We start from the raw sequence: 20,511 nt of genomic DNA on the forward strand, positions 1-20,511 counted from the left end.
TTGGGAGTCTGAGACGGATGGATCATGAGGTCAGGAGATCGAGACCATCCCAGCTAACACGATGAAACCCCGTCTCTACTAAGAAAACAAAAAATTAGCCCAGTGTGGTGGCACGCGCCTGTAGTCCCAGCTACTCAGGAGGCTGAGGCAGGAGAATTGCTTGAACCCCAAGAGGTGGAGGTTGCAGTGAGCCAAGATCGTGCCACTGCACTCCAGCCTGGGCGACAGAGTGAGACTGTCTCAAAAAAAGAGAGAGACTGCGTCTCATTCTGTCAGCCAAGCTGGAGTGCAGTGGTGTGATCATAGTTCAGTGCAGCCTCCATCCAACTCCTGGGCTCAAGTGATCCTCCCACCACAGGCTCCCGAGTAGCTAGGACTACAGGTGTGTACCACTGTGCCCTGCAATCTTTCCAAAAATGTATATACAGCAGGCAGTGGGACTTCCTGAGATCGAATGAGAATGTCTCTGGCCCCTAAACATTCAAGGGCCCAGCTACACAAGGAAGCAGGACGCTAACACAGTGGAGGCTGACCTGACAAGCGGCAAAACAACCCCCCCAAGCACCCCAAACTCCTCCATTCCAGCTTCTTTTATTTCTCTGTAGATCTCAAGCGCCAGCCTTTCATTTTAACATAAACTGGTTGGCAATCAGTTGGTAATACATTTCTAAGATATACTGGACTGAACAGTACCCACTCCACACCTGCTGTATTCATGCCCTTCCTGGAACCTCACGATGTGACTTTATCTGGCACTAGGCTGGCTGCAGATGTAATTGGAAAAGATGGCGTCACACTCAAGTAGGGTGGGTCCTTCATCTGATATGACCAGAGTCCTTCTAAGGGACCCAGACACAGGAAGGGAGAGGCATGTCAAGATGGGGCAAAGACTGGAGCAATGGGTCTGCACGTCCAGGAGAGCCATGACAAGCAAGAAACAAGCTGGGAGAGGCAAGGAAGGACTAGAGCCTGCGGAGGAGCACGGCTCTGCCACACCTTGATCTCTAACTGCCGGCCTCCAGAACTGAGAGGGTAATTCTGTGTGCTTTGAAGACTCCCAGTCTGTGGTACTTTGTCATGGCAACCACTGGCAACTGGTATGTATGAGGAGGAGACAGACTTATGGGGGCCACAGGGACCTCCACAACAGTGGTGTCGTCACATTCCTCAACACGACTTGCTTCTGGGGGCCCCACTTACCCCTGTCCAGCATCTTCCGGGCCTCCCAGATGGCAGAGTCCTCCTGCTGTCGGTAATATATCTGCACTGACACAGCTTCCCGCCACTGGACCAGGACCTATGGGCAGGCAAGGAGCACAGCAAGTCACTACGCCTCCTGGCTTCCGGGGCCACCCCAGGTCTGTGACGGTGGCTCCTGGAGAGGCAAGGCCAAGCTGTTTCCATTTGCTTCTCACACACGCTCCAGGAAGTAACTGCCATGCACGCAGACCGCTGAGCAATAGGACGGGGCCCCAGCCCCTCACAGGAAGCCCAGCATCTCGGCTGCTGGGACTCTTCTACCAGGATTTTCATATCATACCCTGCCATCAAGTAGTGAAGTCATTACATACATGGGTCTTCATTCTATTTTATTTATTTATATAATTTCTTTTTGAGACATAGTCTCGCTGTGTCACCTGGGCTGGAGTGCAGTGACGTGATCTTGGTTCACTGCAACCTCCGCCTCCCAGGTTCTAGCGATTCTCCTGCCTCAGCCTTGCCTCAGCCTTCCGAGTAGCTGGGATTACAGGCACGCGCCACCACGCGCGGCTAATTTCTGTATTTTTAGTAGAGACAGGGTTTCTCCATGTTGGCCAGGTTGGTCTCAAACTCCTGACCCCAAGTGATCCACTCGACTCAGTCTCCTCAAGTGCTGGGATTACAAGCGTGTAATTACAGGCGCCCGGCCTCTATTACTGTTTAGTAAATGGAACACACATACATTGTATACATTCTTCTGTATGAGTGATGCCTATAAAATCACAATCACAAAACACTTGCCCAGGGGATGCCTGGTGCCTGTTCCGCAAGCGTCATGAACTTCATTCCCACCAAAAAGGCCTCCTCTTCAAGCTCTGGAGCCAAGCAAAGACTCCTGTGATCCTCTTCCGGGGGAAGGGAGGCACAGGCTAGCTCTGGAGTTTTTCTTCTTCTTTTTTTTTTTTTTGAGACAATCTTGCTCTGTTGTCCAGGCTGGAGTGCAGTGGTGCAATCTTGGCTCACTGCACCTCCTGGATTCAAAGTGCCTGTAATCCCAGCGCTTTGGGAGGCTGAGGCAGGTGGATCACCTGAGGTCAGCAGTTCAAGACCAGCCTAGCCAACATGGTGAAACCCCACCTCTATTAAAAATACAAAAATTAGGCGAGCATGGTGGCACACGCCTGTAGTCCCAGCTACTCGGGAGGTTGAGGCAGGAGAAATCTCTTGAACCTGGGGGATTGGAGGTTGCAGTGAGCTGAGATGACACCACTGCACTCTAGCCTGGGTGACAGAGTAAGACTCTGTCTCAAAAAAAAAAAAAAAGAAAAAAAAGAAAATACTGGTTCTGATAAGAACTAGTTCACTTATGATGTGTTATGTTTCTATTTTAATGCATATTAGTTTGTAATTCAGTAAAAAACTAAACATGTGCCCACATGGGTGTTTGTGTGTGTGCTGGAGGAAAGTTACCCATTTCTAGGTTCCTTATTCAGTTCAAATCTCTGGCACCACCCCCTACATCCCACGCCCTCACCAGAACACAGTCCCCAGCTCTCCTGGGTGACCAGCTTGCCTCCTTATACCTCACCTTGGAACATATGGTCCTTCTGTAATGAGCACTTGCTTGAAAGGTTTTTTTGGCTTCATCCACTCGGGCCATGGTGTTCTCTTTCCAGCGACGCAATGCCCCTCTGCAGGTGCATGGGTGTGGGAAGGGCAGATGACACCAGGATGGAGAGAGAAGGGAGGCTTCTGTGAATCATTCCTACTTCTTCCCCTACTCCTGAGTCAGGGACTCTACACCTAAGAATGTCTGTTTCACCAACACCCATGTTTACGTGCACGTCTATGTCCAACAAATGGCTACTGAGCAGCTGCTCTGGGCTGGGCACCAAGAATGCATGAGGGACCCAGCACTGCTGGAGACCCAACTCCAGGTGCTACGAGGATAACAGGGCATAACCAGTGGCAACACAGGTGACTCACACTGTGATGAGAGCAGTGTGGGGAGACGGAACCCGGAAGGCTGCCTGTGCCGCAGCCTGCTGCTGAGTTAGCTCGGGGAGTTCTCGCTTACTCCGCCCTGTCTCAAGAGCGGGATGGGCGCTCTATGGGACCCCGTATGAGGGATGGAGGCGTTTATTTTATTTACTTTTTAGAGGCAGGGTCTCACTCCATCGCCCAGACTGGAGTGCAGTGGCATGATCACGGCTCACTGCGGCCTTGACCTTCAGGGCTCAAGTGACCCTCCCACCTAAGCCTCCCAAGTCGCTGAACCACAGGCATACATGACCATGCCTAGCTAATCTTTTTATATTCAGTAGAGACAAGGTGTCGCTGTGTTGCCCAGGCTGGTCTGGAACTCCTGGTCTCAAACAGCCTCCTAAAGTGCTGGGATTACAGGCATGAGCCACTGTGCCCAGCTAAGGATGGAGGTGTTGAAAGTCCATGAGACCCACTGCCCACAGGCCACCAGGAGTATCATGTGCTGAACAAATACAAAGGCAGGAAATGAAAGAGGGGCATGTGGGAGGACTGCTGGGAAGGAGTGAGGTTAGAGTCTGGCTTAGAAAGAGTGGTAGAAGCTGCAGAAGCGCCCTCCACAGGGGTGAGCGGTGCAGATGGTCTGACGGGGCCCAGAGGTGACTCTGGAGAGTCAGTGACAGGCCTGCAGAGCAAGCTGGAAGGGCACTGCCTGGAAACTGACAGGAAAGGGAGCCGCTGCAGCCTCTGGAGTGGAAGAGACGACGAGGTGCCTTGCAAAGCTGCATCTTGCAGTGTGAAGTAGGGAGGAAACAAGTGGCCTTTAAGGCATGCAGGTGACAGGTGCTTTCCAAGGTCCCGCCCCGCACACAGCAGGGGTTTCAGACAAATGAAGGTGAACCCGTGAGTGAAGTGGAAAAGCCAAGACCATGGTATTAGCTACTAGGAACCTGGGATCATCCCCCACCTGGCCCTTGGCAGGACTCCCTAAAAGGCTGGGGTTTGGAGTGCATTCCTCGTTCCCCAGTCAGAGCCTGGGAGGCGCTCGGGAGACTCACCGCAGCAGCTGCCTGTTGTGCTGGCTCTCTCTGGCTGCCACCTCCTGGAGGATGCTCCGTACCCTGCCCTGGTAAGTCTGTAGGGGACAAGGAAGACTGAGGCTGCCCTTGGGCCCACACTTCTCCCTGTTTAGGCAGGTCTCGGAGGTGCATCTACCACAAGGCTGCCATGCCCAGAGCACTCAAAAATAGCAGGGAGAGGCCTACAGCCCCTGGTCCCAGGGCCAGCAGACCCTCCCAGACGACAGGGAGAAAGTGTCTCACAGGCCCTCACCTGTTAAGTCAAATCATGGGCCTCCAGGGCCAGGAGCTGCTCTCACTACAAGGCTGGTACCCACCGACAGCACCTGGTTCCACTTGGCCAAGCAAGAATCAAAGAACCCTGTGGCCTAAGGCCCGCTGTCTGGGGCACTTGCTTGGTTTGAGGTGTGTCACATGACTCTGTTCTGGGAGGGACAGGAAGAACAAAGAAGGGAAACAAAGTCTCCGGAAACCTCCCCGGTCCCCCCAGCACGGAGATCAGGAGGGAAGCAGCAGCTCCTACCGCCCACGCCTGCAGCGCCCTGTGCCGCACTCTCTGCTGGTGGTGCCCATCTGCTCGCATCAGCTTCCGCCGCTCCGCCCCCCGCACGGCCAGGCACTGCAGACAGAGGAGACAGTGGCCACCGTGGGCTGGGGTCTGAGGTGGGGGTGGCTTCCTGCTTTGCCTCCATTTTATACGTCATCTGTGTGAGTGTAAATGACTTCACCTCTCTGGCCCCATCGATAAATATGCGCTTCGTAGGGGTTCTGGGATGACTGGATGAGGCAAGTGCTTGATTTGCAGTAAAGGCTCAATTGTGAGTTTAAACGTTTTTAACACTCACTAGGACTCCTGTAAACGGTTAGATCAGGCATTTTAGATGCAGTAAGTTCAAGTAAGAACAGCCTAGTATCTGAAAGAACACAAAATTTTCAGCCAATCATCTCATAAAACTGAGTTAACACTTTATGTGCTGCCTGCTCTCTTCCTTCGGTTCAGAGGTAGGTGGTGTGGCCCATACGTCGCCTGAGTCCCGCTGACACACAGCCCACCTGTCCAAAAGCCATACACGGGTCGCACTCGCCACAAAGCCTTACCTCCCTCCACTGGCTCCAGGCCCGGCGCAGGAGCTGGGCCACGTGGAATTCTGCTGCCCGCACCCTGCCCGTCCTCCTGTGGGGAGATGGCAGAGCTCAGTGCTGCAGCCCCCACCCAGCAAGGGCACCCTCTACGGGCTCCCCCTCACAGTCCATGGCCCTACCTGGTTAAGTTTTGGGGGGAGCAGAGACCCTCTCTGAAGAGCTGCCAAAGAACTTGCACTCTCAGAAAAAAGCACCTGTGATCACATGTTGGCCTACTTCCCAGGGCTTCAAGTGCCACTGAAGCTCACATGTGCAGGTGTGAAGCCCCCGACCGAGAAAGTGGTTAAACATGGTCAGAGTTTGACAGGGAGTGAGATCCTCAGAACACACAGTGGATACTGAAAGGCCCCAAAGCAGGACAGCCTCTGCAGCAGACACATGGGCTGCCTACCCTCCTCTCTCTAACTACGTGGTGTGGTTAAAAACTGCCACAGCCCACCCACTGGCCACAGCTGCTGGTCCCTATCCCTTATCTGCAGCGGTCAGCTGTCACAGCATGGACCCATCAGTGTATTCCCTGCTATGGCCACTTTTGTTTGTTTGAGGCAGAGTCTCGCTCTGTTGCCCAGGCTGGAGTGTAGCGGTGCCATCTCGGTTCACTGCCACCTTCGTCTGCTGGGTTCATGCAATTTTCATGCTTCACTCTCCTGAGTAACTGGGATTCCAGGCTTCTGCCACCACGCCTGGCTAATTTTTGTATTTTTAGTAGAGATGGGGTTTTGCCATGTTGGCCAGGCTGGTCTTGAACTCATTAGCTCAAGTGATCCACCTGCCTCGGCCTCCCAACCTGGCTATGGTCACTTCGAATGGGCCCCAAATATAAGCAGGATGTGGCCAATGAGCAGGACCTCCCCGATCCACTGAGAACTTCTATGCCCAGCCAAATTCCTGAGGCTGTGAGTTCCATGAAGTACCCCAAGGTCCTGCTGTTACAATCCTTTTTTTTTTTTTTGAGACGGAGTTTCGCTCTTGTTGCCCAGGCTAGAGTAGAATGGTGCGATCTTGGCTCATCATAACCTCCACCTCCCAGGTTCAAGCGATTCTCCTACCTCAGCTTCCCGAGTAGCTGGGACTACAGGCATGGAGCACCATGCCTGGCTAATTTTGTATTTTTAGTAGAGACAGGGTTTTTCCATGTTGGTCAGGCGGGTCTCAAACTCCTGACCTCTGGTGATCTGCCTACCTCAGCCTCCTGAAGTGCTGGGATTACAGGCGTGAGCCACTGCGCCCAGCCAACCTAGTTTTAGTTAGACTCTTTTAGGTTGAACTTCCAGAACTTACAACCAGAGTCTGGGGTAAAGCAATCCTCCAGACAGGCACTTGAAGCTGATGGTGCTGCTAGTACAATCAAAGCTGGCCTGGGATAGAAAGGCTTTTAAGGCAGAACTGGCCACTCACTCTGCTCTGAGCCCTTGGGCACTTTCCCTCCAGAGGCAGAAAGCTTTCTTGAGCCGCCCATGGCGGTGGTGAGCACAGGCCGCTGTTTGCCACTCCTGCTCCTGGTGACGTGCTGCTGCCTGCTGGTGCCACGTGAACCAAGACCTATGCAGAAGCTGTCGCTCTGCGTGGAGGATGGCCTGAGGCAGGACAGGAAGGAGAGAACAGAATAAGTCAAGTAGGAGAGAGGCACAGAAGCCAGGAAAGAATTTACAGGCCACAAATAATGACTAAGGCAAAAGGAATGGACGTCAGAATGTGGTACAGCCCAGAAGCTGTCTGTAGGCTCCACTGAGAAAGGACAGATGCCCCAGAGCCTGCCCTGCCTCAAGAGTCTCAGGCAGGAGCCCTCCAGTGAGGTCCGAGCAACTTCCTGAGGAGGGGAGGCCATGAGTGCAATGGCTTGAATCAGATCCTGCCCATCCACACATCTCCTCAGGGGCAGCCACTTACCATTCTCTCTGCCAGGCGGTTTTCTTGATGCTGAAACGTCTTCTGCCTCCAGATAGAAAATACTTGCTTCTCTAATGTCTCCCTAAAAAACAAGGAAGAATGTAAAGCACTTAACAAAACCAAAAATTAACCCAAACAGAACTAGAAGTTCCAAATAATTGGATTTTTCCTTTTATACCATGCTATGGTATAAGAGGTGAGTTAAGTGGCTGGGCACAGTGGCCCATGTCTGTAATCCTAATACTTTGGGAGGCCAAGGCAGGAGGATCGCTGGAGACCAAGACCAGCCTGGGCAACATAGCAAGACTCCATCTCTACAAAAAAATTTTAAAATTGCTGGGTGTGATAGTGTGTGCCTGTAGTCCCAACTACCTGGGAGGCTGAGGTGGGAGGATCGCCTGAGCCCAGGAGTTTGAGGCTGTGGTGAACTATGATCATGCCACTCCACTCCAGCCTGGGCAACAGAGTGAGACCCTGTCTCTGAAAAAAAGAAGAGAGGTGAATAAGCTTAGATGAGGGAGAAAGCAACACAAAGAGAAAGGGAAGAAAAGCAGATAGCCAAAAAACCACAAACTTTTAAAAAGGCCAACATTTTCCAGGTTATTTCTGGTATCAGCCAAGCCTTCACCCCGTACGAAAAAGAGTCCGACCCTAAGACCCCAGGTCTTCATTAATTCTATACTGACTTAACAACACTGATAAAGGATTGTTCGTGGAGCCCTTTCCAGTGCACACTGACCAATCCTTTGGGGACCTGTTGAAAAACAAGGGGCAGACCCCTAAGGCTGACTGAGCAAGTCTGAGGAGGATCCCAGGAAATTGTATTTTAAACAAGTGTTCCAGGTGAATTAGGAAAGTAGAAATGTTTGGGAACAGCCGGGCGCGGTGGCTCAAGCCTGTAATCCCAGCACTTTGGGAGGCCGAGACAGGCGCATCACGAGGTCAGGAGATCGAGACCATCCTGGCTAACACGGTGAAACCCCGTCTCTACTAAAAAATACAAAAAACTAGCTGGGCGAGGTGGCGGGCGCCTGTAGTCCCAGCTACTCGGGAGGCTGAGGCAGGAGAATGGCGTAAACCTGGGAGGCGGAGCTTGCAGTGAGCTAAGATCCGGCCATTGCACTCCAGCCTGAGTGACAGAGCGAGACTCCGTCTCAAAAAAAAGAAAGGTTTGGGAACCACTGTTTTGTCATCTCTGCCTAGGCCTACCAGATCACCATTAACAACATCAAATCCTGCAACAGCAGTGCTGCGATAATTGATCAACAGTCACTAGGGGCGCCACGCTGGTGGAGCCATAGGATCCGTGTTCAGCACTGCGGGATCTCGCTCCCCTGATATTTAACACACAAGACACATCACTTAAAGCAAAGATTCCACTTGCAGGCAGAACACAGTCACTGGTCTTGGACCTACCCTCTGGCCATATATGACAAAACTAGACAAAACGTATGTGGCAACTGTCTTCAGGCGCTGGACAGTAAGTGTACATTTTGATGCTGAAAAGACAGGACACAGGCGAGGTGAGCCCCGAGGCCGCCCAGACTTTCTGCCTGGGGGTACCTTCTAAACAGTGAGAGGAAGGGAGGCTAAGCAGAGCCTCCCTCAGCCTCAGTGAGCTGAGGAGGCAAAGACTGGAGTTCATGACTGCCAGAGGGGCTGGAATTTGGGGGCAGGGTACTAGAAAGGAGACAGCTGAACAGAGGGAAGTACCCAAAATTTCACTGAGATTGTCCCAGGTCCTCAGATGAGGACCACACATGCAGACTCCTGGAGGCCTAGCAGAGAGCGACTGTGCAGGGCCAAGAGGAGAACAGAGACAGGAGAAGCTAGACAGGGTTGTAAGATGGAGCTCTGGCCCAGCCAGAGTTAAGAGACCAGACACAGAAGCTGAGATCGTTCGACCCCAGTTGACCTTAGTATAAAAACACTAAAAGATCATCTTTAGGCTGAAGGGAAATGACACAGATGAACATTCAAATATATAGGAAAACACAAGGAACACTGGAAAGGGAAAATATGTGGGTAAATGTAAAAGGCTGCATTTTTTCCTTCTCGATTTATAAAAAGACTACTGATTATTTAAAGCAAAAAGAGTAACGTTGTAGGCTGTGTGCATGGTGGCTCATGCCTGTAACCCTGACACTTCAGGAGGCTGAGGCAGGAGGACTGCTTGAACTCAGGAGTTCAAAACCAGCCTGGGCAACATAGTGAGACCTCGTCTCTACAATCAATCATTACACATAAAATGTATGACAAAAAGTACCACTGGTTGGGGGTGGTGGCTCACTCCTGTAATCCCAGCACTTTGAAAGGCTGAGGCAGGGGGATGTCTTGAGCCCAGAAGTTCAAGACCAGCCTGGACAACATAGTGAGATCCCACAATGTTTATTTCTAAAAATAATAATATCATCAAGGATGGGAACAAAATAGAATTTTATTGTTTTTATGTTCTTGCACTAACCATGAAGTAGTATATGAATTCTAAACAGAACTGGGCCAGGCATGGTGGCTCACACCTATAATCCCAGAACAGTAAGAGGCCATGGCAGGAGGATCACTTGAGCCCAGGAGTTTGAGACTAGCCTGGGCGACATAGTGAGACCCTTTCTCTACAAAAATTAGAAAAAAAAATTAGTTTGGTATGGCGGCACACATCTGTAGTCCCAGCTACTTGGGAGGCTGAGGTGGGTGTATCACTTTAGCCCAGGAGGAAGAGGCTGCAGTGAGCCAAAACTGTGCCACTGCACCCCAGCCTGGGTGACAGGACAAGCTCCTGTCTCTAAAACATAAACAGATAGATACATAGACAGACAGACAGAGAGATACATACATACAAACAACTGTAATAAGGATGCACACTGTAATTCCTAAAACAATCTAAAAACTACAAATAATACAGAGCTAAAAAGTTGATGCAGGAAATACAATACTAAAAAAATTTAAATGAACCCTTAAAAAGGTAGAAAAAAGGCTGGGCGCAGTGGCTCATCCCTGTAATCCCAGCACTTTGGGAGGCTGAGGCGGGTGGATCACGAGCTCAGGAGACTCAGACCATCCTGGCCAACATGGTGAAACCCTGTCTCTAATAAAATACAAAAAAATAGCTGGACATGGTGGTGCATGCCTGTAGTCCCAGCTACTCAGGAGGCTGAGGCAGGGGAATCACTTGAACCCAGGAGGCGGAAGTTTCAGTGAGTCAAGATCGCGCCATTGCACTCCAGCCTGGCGACAGAGTAAGACTCTATCTTAGAAAAAAAAGGAAAAAAAAGGAAGAGAGAAACAAAAAACAGATGTAGACATCAGCCCAACCATATCAGTGATTACACTAAATATAAATGAACCAAACAACTCAATGAGAGAATAAAGTCTTTTTGGCCAGGCATGGTGGCTCACACCTGTAATTCCAGTACTTTGGGAGGCGGAGGTGGGTCGATCACGAGGTCGAGAGATCGAGACCATCCTGGTCAACATGGTGAAACCCCGTCTCTACTAAAAATACAAAAATTAGCTGGGCGTGGTGGTGCGTGCCTATAGTCCCAGCTACTTGGGAGGCTGAGGCAGAAGAATCGCCTAAACCTGGGAGGCAGAGGTTGCAGTGAGGCGAGATCGCACCACTGCCACTGCACTCCAGCCTGGCGACACAGCGAGACTCCATCTCAAAAAAAAAAGGCTTTTCAACAAATGGTGCTGGAAAAACCTGATAAACACAGAAAAAAATAAACTTTGACTCCTACATCATACCATACATAGAAAAAAATTCAAGATAATCATTGACCTAAATGCAAATGCTAAAACTATAAAGCTTCCAGATAAAATATAGGAAAATATCTTTTCAGCTCTTACAGTAGCAAATATTTCTTAGGGAGGACCCTAAAATCACTAAGCATAAAAAAAAAAGGATAAATTGGGCCAGGCGTGGTAGGTCACACCGGTAATCCCAGCACTTTGGGAGGCTGAGGTGGGCAGATAATGAGGTCAGGAGTTCGAGACCAGCCTGACGAACATGGTGAAATCCTGTCTCTACAAAAATTAGCTAGGCGTGGTGCTGTGCATTTGTAATCCCAGCTACTCAGGAGGCTGAGGCAGGAGAAGTGCTTGAACCTGGGAGGCGGAGCTTGCAGTGAGCTGAGATTGCGCCATTGCACTCCAGCCTGGGCAACAAGAATGAGACTCCATCTGAAAAAAAAAAAAAAAAAAAGATCAGTTGGACTTATTAACCCAACAGAAATCAAACACTTCTGCTCACCAAAAAAATATATATATATATTCAGTCGAGCGTGGTGGCTCATGCCTGTAATTCCAGCACCCTGGGAGGCCAAAGTTCAAGACCTGCCTGGCCAACATGGTGAAACCCCGTCTCTACTAAAAATACAAAAAATTAGCCAGGCGTGGTGACGGGCGCCTGTAGTCCCAGCTACTCAGGAGGCTGGGGCACAAGAATCGCTTGAACCTGGGAGGCAGAGGTTGCAACGAGCCGAGATCGCGCCATTGCACTCCAGCCTGGGCAACAAGAATGATACTCCATCTGAAAACAAAACAAAACAAAACAAAACAAAACAAACAAAAAAAAAAACATGCAAAACCAACCGATGATGACTGAAATCAGAACACTGGTTACCTATGCAGGGTAGAGACTGACTGGAGGGACGTGAAGGAACCTTCTGGGGTAACAGAAATGTTCTATATCTTGACTGGAGTGTTGATTATATAGGTATATAAATTATGAAAACTCGGCCAGGCACGGTGGTTCACGCCTGTAATCCCATCTCTTTCGGAGGCCAAGGCGGGTGGATCATGAGGTCAGGAGATTGAGACCATCCTGGCTAACACGGTGAAACCCCGTCTCTACTAAAAAAAAAACTACAAAAAATTAGCCAGGCATGGTGGTGGGCGCCTGTAGTCCCAGCTACTCGGGAGGCTGAGGCTGGAGAATGGCATGAACCCGGAAGGTGGAGCTTGCAGCGAGCTGAGATGGCACCATTGCACTCCAGCCTGGGTGACACAGTGAGACTCCGTCTCAAAAACTAAAAATAAAAAAAAAAATTATGAAAACTCATCAAATTTTATTTAAAATCTGTGCCTTTCACTGTATATACATTTTATCTCAATTAAAATAAAAGACAAACCAGTTTTGTCTCATTCTCAGTACCTTTCACTGGAGGGTTATAAATTTTATATAGCTTTAAAATATATAGTTTTAAAATTTACATATAAATTTTATAAATAAAAAATTACTTTTAGCCATAATTCATGAGATTCCATCATAAAATCTGCCTATATTCCTAAAACATTAAAAAATACCCTAAGAATATCAAAGATACGTATTTATTTGGAACTTTAATTTGCTAAACTCCAAACCAATCCTCTGAACACGTACTTACCATGAGAGTCACAAATTAAACCAACTCCAGGGGCCAGGGGGATAGTTCATATTTTTGTGCCAGGCCCTTGGCTTGTATTTTACATGTATCACCCCATTTCAATTTTCATGACAACCATATGAGATAGAAACTATGGCCACATCATCTCAATTTTACATTCGAGGACACTGAAGCTCAGAGACAGATTGACTTGTCCAGGGTCACAGAGCTGGCAAGTAACAGAGCATAGGTCGGAACTCAGGCTTGTCCAGCTTCTAAGCCAGACTCTCAGTCACTCTGCTCATGAACAAGGAAAACAGGAATCTGAAAAACCAAGTTTCGTAAAAAGGTCCAACCAAGCCAAAACAGGTAAAAATCCAGATCAGGCCTACCCCATTCTGCAAGCCTCCTGGCTATACCCTGTCTCCAAGTCACCCTCCGCCCTTTTTCTCCAGAGTGATAGCTCTAAAACCACCCAAAACTGCTCCCTAGCAAACATCCCTTAAAGGCTCCTCTTGGCTATTTTGAAGGTACTTTTAATTTTTAGTTCTCACAGCATACAAAATATAAAAAAAGAATAGAACCAAGCATGGCTACTTGTTAATAAAAAAAGAAAGGGGTACTGTGTGTGTGTGTTTTAAGTACTGAAGCCTTTTTTTTTTTTTTTTTTGAGACGGAGTCTCGCTCTGCTGCCCAGGCTGGAGTGCAGTGGCCGATCTCAGCTCACTGCAAGCTCCGCCTCCTGGGTTTACGCCATTCTCCTGCCTCAGCCTCCCGAGTAGCTGGGACTACAGGTATCCGCCACGTCGCCTGGCTAGTTTTTTGTATTTTTTAGTAGAGACGGGGTTTCACCACGTTAACCAGGATGGTCTCGATCTCCTGACCTCGTGATCCGCCCGTCTCGGCCTCCCAAAGTGCTGGGATTACCGGCTTGAACCACCGCACCTGGCCCATTTTTTTTTTGAGATGGAATCTTGCTCTGTTGCCCAGGCTGGAGTGCTGTGGTGCGATCTTGGCTCAATGCAACCTCCATCTCCTAGGTTCAAGTGATTCTCCTGCCTCAGCCTCCCGAGTAGCTGGGATGTGTGCCACCACACCTGGCCAATTTTTGTATTTTTAGTAGAGATGGGATTTTCCCATGTTGGTCAGACTGGTCTCGAACTTCTGACCTCAGGTGATCTGCCTGCCTCAGCTTCCCAAAGAACTGGGATTACAGGTGTGAGCCACCGCGTCCAGCCTGAAGCCAGCCATTTTTTGAAGGAATCTTATACCAGCCCACAATATAGGACCTAGGTAAAGGCAAAGCTGCTCTGTCTGCAGAAGCTGGAAGAGACAAGAGTTGTCCTTTCATCAGCCTCTATTCCCCGTGGCCACCACCTAAAACCATCTCCCTGGACTTCACGCTAAGGAACCCAGAGTTTTAGCTAATCTCAAACTAGCATTCAAAACCCTCCAGATGGATAGATGGACAGACTATTATTTATTTCGAGATGGAGTCTCATTCTGTCATCCAAGGCTGGAGTGCAGTGGCGCCATCTCAACTCACTGTAACCTCTGCCTCCTGGGTTAAAGCGATTCTCGTGCCTCAGCCTCCAGAGTAGCTGGGATTACAAGCATGCGCCACCACGCCCTGCTAATTTTTGTATTTTTAGTAGACACAGGGTTTCACCATGTTGGCCAGGCTGGTCTGAAACTCCTGACCTCCAATGATCCACCCACCTCGGCCTTCCAAAGTGCTGCGATTACAGGCATGAGCCACCGCACCTGGCCTGAAATTCTCCAGATTTAAGATGACTGCAACTTCTCCCAATGCATGCCCCTCCATCTCACCCCTCTGTCCTAAGCTAAAGTACACTGAACTTAAGGTAATTTCCAAAACTGTCACTTTACTAGTTCCATGCACCTGCTCAAATATCTGTTGGATATCTATCTACAGGGTCAGCCCAATCCCTTCAGTCTGGGCCTCCCCTTCTTGCCCACTCCAGCCACCATCCTCACCCTCTCACTCACAGGAAGCCTCTCCCAGACACTGCCATGCTCAGCCTCCCTCGGCACGAGCTCTGAGCGCTGGAGGAACTTGTGGCTGACATGACTGGGGACACATGGATCTATTCTCTTGAATTGGTTCTCAGTTGTTTCTTGTATGTCAATCTTACCTCCTCACAAAAATTTCACCCTCCTACAAAGTCATCAAAAAGCTCTTCCTCTTGATCAAGAAGAAAGCACCTGGAATTTGGAACTGGAGATTTGAATTTAAACCCTGGCTGCGCCACTTACTAGCTGTGCTACCACTTATCATTTTGAACATGCTCTCTCAGGATGGCTGTGAAAAGGAAATGATTAATGAAGATAATGATGCCATGGGCAGAACGAGTTTATGTATTTGTTTTCTGTCTTCCATCACACAACGCCCAACACAGTGGCAGACGTACAGTTAGTGATTAATAATTTCTTCATCACCAGGCGTGGTGGTTCATGCCAGTAATCCCAGCACTTTGGGAGGCCAAGGTGGGTGGATCACAAGGTCAGGAGCTCGAGACCAGCCTGGCCAACATGGTGAAACCCTGTTTCTACTAAAGATACAAAAAATTAGCTGGGCATGGTGGCACACACCTGTAATCACAGCCACTGGGGAGGCTGAGGCACGAGAATTGGTTGAACCCAGGATGTGAAATTTGCCGTGAGTTGAGATCATGCCATTGCACACCAGCCTGGGTGAAAGGACGACACTCCATCTCAAAAATAAATAAATAAATAATAATTTCTTCATTATGTCCCACCACATACTAAGAACCTGCTGTGGGCAAGTTTGCCCCTTGTGGGAACTAAAAGGATGTAGCTCTGCTCCTTGAGCTTTCTAATTTTTTTTTTTTTTTTTTTAGACGGAGTCTTGCCCTGTTACCCGGGCTAGAGTGCAATGGTGCAATCTCGACTCACTGCAACCTCTGCCTCCCGGGTTCAAGCAATTCTCCTGCCTCAGCCTCCTACGTAGCTGAGATTACAGGCATATGCCACCACTCCGGGCTAATTTTTCTATCTTTAGTAGAGATGGGGTTTCACCATGTTGGCCAGGCTGGTCTTGAACTCCTGACTTTGTGATTGGCCTGCCCTGGCCTTCTGAAGTGCTGGGATTACAGGCGTGAGCCAACGCGCCCGGCCCGACCTTTGTAGTTTTGTTGATGACTATAATTTCAAGACTTCAAAAAGCCAGGTCTAGCAGAACAGGAATGAAGTGTTTCGGGGAAATGACATTCAAGAATGTCTGCCAAGGTGATGCAAGGTCCTACCATGCTCTGATCCAGAAAGCTAATGGGCTGCTTTAATGGAGCTCTCAGTGGCTAATGATGAAACAGGCTGTTTTGAAAGCCCTTGCAATAAAGATGGACAAAAGATTTCCCAGGGGAAATACTGTCTTGTCTTTTCCTGCTAGATGAAATCAATGAGCCCACATTATTGAAAATCCAGGAAGTACTAGGGCCTGGGGTGGTCTGGGAAGCCGAAAAGCACAGCAAATGGGCTGCGTGATTGGCAGAGTTAGATTTGAGACACCTGCCCCAGTGCAGACAGGAGCTGAGCACTATACCTGTGGAAACGTGTTGCTCTTGCATTGAGGACATTGTCCTGCTGGCGCCATCGCCAGAGTCTCTTCCACGTGTGGAAGGCAGCAGGCAGGGTTCTCTGCTGGAAATGACCATCCGCTCTGGCCTGTAGCCGCTGAAGCAAAACAAAGAATGACCATTGCACTTAACTTTTTTTTTTTTTTTAATATGACCTTTCAGGGTCACACTCTTGTGGGAGGATTGCTTCCTATATAATAAAAATGAGAAAAAGATGAAAATTATTATCTTTGCCAATATGCTAGAAGAAAAATGAAAGAGGTGAAAAAATTTTCACTTAAACATTGGTTAAGCATTTCTACAAATACATACACACACACACACACACTCTCTCGCTCTCTCTCTTCCCCATGACTTAGGTGTTCATACCCATTACCTGTTTCACTGTCTGTTAGCATTCGACTCACTGATATGTATGGGGTTTTCAAACCTAAACAATTTATTAGTCCTTTGTCATGTGTTATAAATCTAAATATTTCCCCACTACATAATATTTATCTTTTCATTTTGTTTATAGTGTTTGTCATACATATTTATGTAATTATAAAAGTCTACTATTTTACTGATACATCAGTAGGTAAGACAGACAATGGACGTAAGAATATACTGTATATGCCTCTATGATCCAAAACTTTGGGGGACAAAGCATATACGCATGTGTAGAGGTTTTTGTTTTTTTTTTTTTTTTTGAGACAGTCTCACTCTGTTGCCAGGCTGGAGTGCAGTGGCACAATCTCAGCTCACTGCAACCTCTGCCTCCCGGGTTCAAGTGATTCTCCTGCCTCAGCCTCCCAAGTATCTGGGATACAACGCACATGCCACCACACCCAGCTACTTTTTGTATTTTTTAGTAGAGATGGGGTTTCAACATGTTGGCCAGAATGGTCCTGATATCTTGAACTCACGATCCGCCTGCCTTGGCCTCCCAAAGTGCTGGGATTACAGGTGTGAGCCACTGTACCCGGCCAATATGTGTAGAGGTTTTAAAAACATGGCTGCAAATTCTTTGATCTTCCTTCACTGAGAAGTGATCTATGTTCCCTCCCCTTGCATCTGGCTGGGATAGTGACTGCTCTGACCAATAGGGCATGGTAAAAGTGACACTATGTTAGGTCTGAGGCTATATAAAGAGCCACAGAGCTTCTGGCTTGTTCCTGGAACACTCATCTTGAAGCCCTGATGGCTGACTACCCCAAGGCCACCATGCTGCAAGGAAGCCCAAGCCTCACAAAGAGGTCATATACAGGTTCTTTGGCTAACATTCCCAGTTGAGCCCAGTCTTTGAGTCATTCTAGTCCAGGATCTAGAGACGTATGAAGAAAATTCTAGATGATTCTAACCCCTTGCCATTAGAATCTTTTCAGCTGAGGCTGATTTTGGAGCAGAAACCAACCATTCCCATAATATGCTCTCAATCTTTGAGAATCCATAAAGCATAAAAGAATGGTTGTTGTCTTATACCACTGAATTTGGGGTGATTTTTTACACAACAATAGATAACTGGATCAGTATGCATATGTATATGTATGTGAATAGATGGGTACATACACTTCTACCCCCACAGAAGAAGAGAGATACCAGGTTTACCCATTAAATGTCATGAATGGTTTCATTTTTTCTTCTTTATGTCTTTTTATACTTCCTAAATTTTCTATATCTACACATTGCTTTTCTTTTTTTTTTTTATGGGCATTTTCAAATGTAAGCAAAAGTAGAAGCTGACAGTATAACAAATACCTATGACCCTACCACCCAGCTTCAACAGTTAGCAAACAATTCGCCATTCTGCAGAGCACCATCCTTTGGTATTTGTGAGGGAGTACCAAAATCCATGGATACTCAAGTCTCTTATATAAAATGGTATAGCAGGCCGGGTGCAGTGGCTCACGTCTGTACTCCCAGCACTTTGGGAGACCGAGGCAGGCAGAGCTCAGGAGTTTGAGACCAGCCTGGGTAACATGGCGACACCCCACCTCTACAAAAAGTACAAAAATTAGCTGGGCATGGTGGCGTGCACCTGTAGTCCCAGCTACTTGGGAGGCTGAGGCAGGAGAATCACTTGAAGCTGGGGAGAGTGAAGCTGCAGTGAGCCAAGATCATGCCACTGTACTCCAGCCTGGGTGACAAAGTGAGACCTGTCTCAAAAACAAAACAAAACAAAAAACTAACAACAACAACAACAACAAATTGATGTGGCATCTGCATATAACCTAGGCGATCCTCCTGTATACATCTCTAGATTACTCATAATACCTAACACGATGTAAATGCTATGTAAATAGTTGTTATGCTATATTGTTTATATATTGTTTAGGGACTACTGACAAGAAAAAAAGGTCTGCATATGTTGAGTACAGACACAACCATTCTTTTTTTCCTCTGAATATTTTTTTCCATGGTTGGCTGAATCCATGGATGTGGAACCCACAGATACAGAGGGCTGACTGTATGTCACTTTTTAAAAAGGAAGAAACCCACAAAAAATAATATTTTTATCTTGTCTAAGAATAGAAAGAACTGACGTGCTCCTGGGATACCTATACCGAGAGGTGACATCCAGATTGTCAGCTGAAGGTTTAGGAATGACGAAGCAGTGCTCTTCCTATTTTTCAGACCTGCTATACCTTTGAAAGCAGGCCATGCTAGATCAGCGTGAGAGATGAAAATGCTGACCCCAGACTGGCTGCCAGTGTTGGGTCCCTGTGTCAAGGGGAGTGCTCGTTTTCCAGGAAGGAAATAGAAGAGACCCTCGGCTTTCCACTTTGAATAAATACAGCCTTTCAACTCTGACACTCAGTCTTTTTCTGAAAGGCTTTCCTACATTCTGGTGAACTTGCATTACTTGAACTTTTCAAAGCTAGTAACATAATCCAAAGGCATGTCAAAGAATGTAGTGACTCTAGCATTTCCTAAGTGTGGGAGGCAAGAGTGACGCAAAAAGAGGCCATGCCCTGTAGCATCCAAGCTCTACCAATTGATATCATCCTTGGAAAAAAGCTCTGAAGAAATCAACGGCGGTTCATTTGTTGGTCTGTGCATTCATTCATCCAAACATTAGCACATACCCCATGCCAAGCACTGTGTCGGGCTAAGGAGGAAAAACGGACAGGCTGTACTCTAAAGGACTTCACTGCCTGGGAGGAAAGAGAAGCCAGTGAACAACCACAAGATGAATATTCTGATAAAGCCATGCCTCAGGGGTAGGGGTGGAGGTGGACTGGCCTGGGGGAGGAGGTGACATCTGAGCTGGAAAGGAGTGTGAAATTGAGAACTGGAGGTACAAAGAGAAGCAGGAGAGATAAGCAAGATAAGCAGGAGAGCACAGAGGACCTTTAGGGAACCACTGGCAGCTTAACCGGTCAGAGTGCAGTTGTGAAGGAGCAGAGCGGTAACAGGAAAGGGGAGAGAAACAGACGGGGACCAGCTCCCAAAGGAGTTTGCAGGCCTTGCTAAAAATTTGGATTCTATCCCCAAACTATAGGGAACTAGCTAACAGGTGAATTTAAAGATTCGCCTCTTAGACTCCAGCAGAAGATGGAGGTATGGGTAGGGTGGGCAGCATGAAAACAACTGGGAGGAGTTTGGTTTGTGTCTTCCTCTGTTACACTCCAGAGATGACCAAAGAGGGGGCACTTCTCACAATGGCAGACACCATCAACTGAACCCTTTCCCAGTGACTGTCAACATGGCCTTGAAATCCTTCTCAGTTCAACATTCCAGAAGGTACTCCCAATTGGCAGAATGGGCTTGTAAGGTCACACTTATCTGTCACCCTGGTGCTAAAGTATGAGCCCTGGGAGAGCAGGAATTTTGTTGACTTTATGTCACGGTTGTATCCTCAGTGCTTAGTGCAGTGTCTGAGGCACAGCAGTTGCTCAGTAAGTGTTTCTTAAATGGAATGGATCTATCTTTCTCAATCTGCCTTTACTTATTTGTGGTCCTGACCTCACATCCTCCACCTTCACGGGACATGTGTCTCACACTGTTTAGTACTGGGATGCAGCACTTACGCTCTGCACCTCTCCGTGTATCTCTTGCAGGCCCCACTGGGTGATGGGCTGGCTAACCCAGAGACTAAAAGAATTTCAGTAAAGGTGTGAATGGCTGATAAGAGCTCAGTACTTTCAGAGAGAACTTGCATTTTCATAGCAGATAAGAAATGGGAGTTATGCAGACTTTCTGATATCAGAGGTGGAAACTGGAAGAAATGCCTTTGAGCCTTTTTTTTTTTTTTTT

At 48.1% G+C, this 20,511-nt stretch overlaps 1 protein-coding gene across 6 annotated transcripts in view; it reads right to left on the reverse strand.

The window, feature by feature from the left end:
• The window catches only part of SFI1 (Sfi1 homolog, spindle assembly associated (yeast)), a 130,444-nt gene that overhangs the window by 9,215 nt on the left and 100,718 nt on the right, over window positions 1-20,511 (reverse strand). For 5 of the 6 annotated variants that reach the window (XM_011979014.1, XM_011979013.1, XM_011979012.1 and 2 more), the window contains 8 exons: window positions 16,242-16,372; window positions 7,296-7,377; window positions 6,804-6,982; window positions 5,361-5,436; window positions 4,786-4,881; window positions 4,242-4,318; window positions 2,789-2,891; window positions 1,201-1,297 (listed from right to left, as the gene is read on the reverse strand). In XM_011979014.1, coding sequence (XP_011834404.1) covers window positions 1,201-1,297; window positions 2,789-2,891; window positions 4,242-4,318; window positions 4,786-4,881; window positions 5,361-5,436; window positions 6,804-6,982; window positions 7,296-7,377; window positions 16,242-16,372 — 841 coding nt within the window. The remainder of the gene's footprint in view (window positions 1-1,200; window positions 1,298-2,788; window positions 2,892-4,241; window positions 4,319-4,785; window positions 4,882-5,360; window positions 5,437-6,803; window positions 6,983-7,295; window positions 7,378-16,241; window positions 16,373-20,511) is intronic. The other variant, XM_011979015.1, reaches the window with a different exon arrangement.

Source organism: Mandrillus leucophaeus, unplaced genomic scaffold (genome assembly GCF_000951045.1).
Source record: "Mandrillus leucophaeus isolate KB7577 unplaced genomic scaffold, Mleu.le_1.0 Scaffold2, whole genome shotgun sequence".
Taxonomy (NCBI): domain Eukaryota; kingdom Metazoa; phylum Chordata; class Mammalia; order Primates; family Cercopithecidae; genus Mandrillus; species Mandrillus leucophaeus.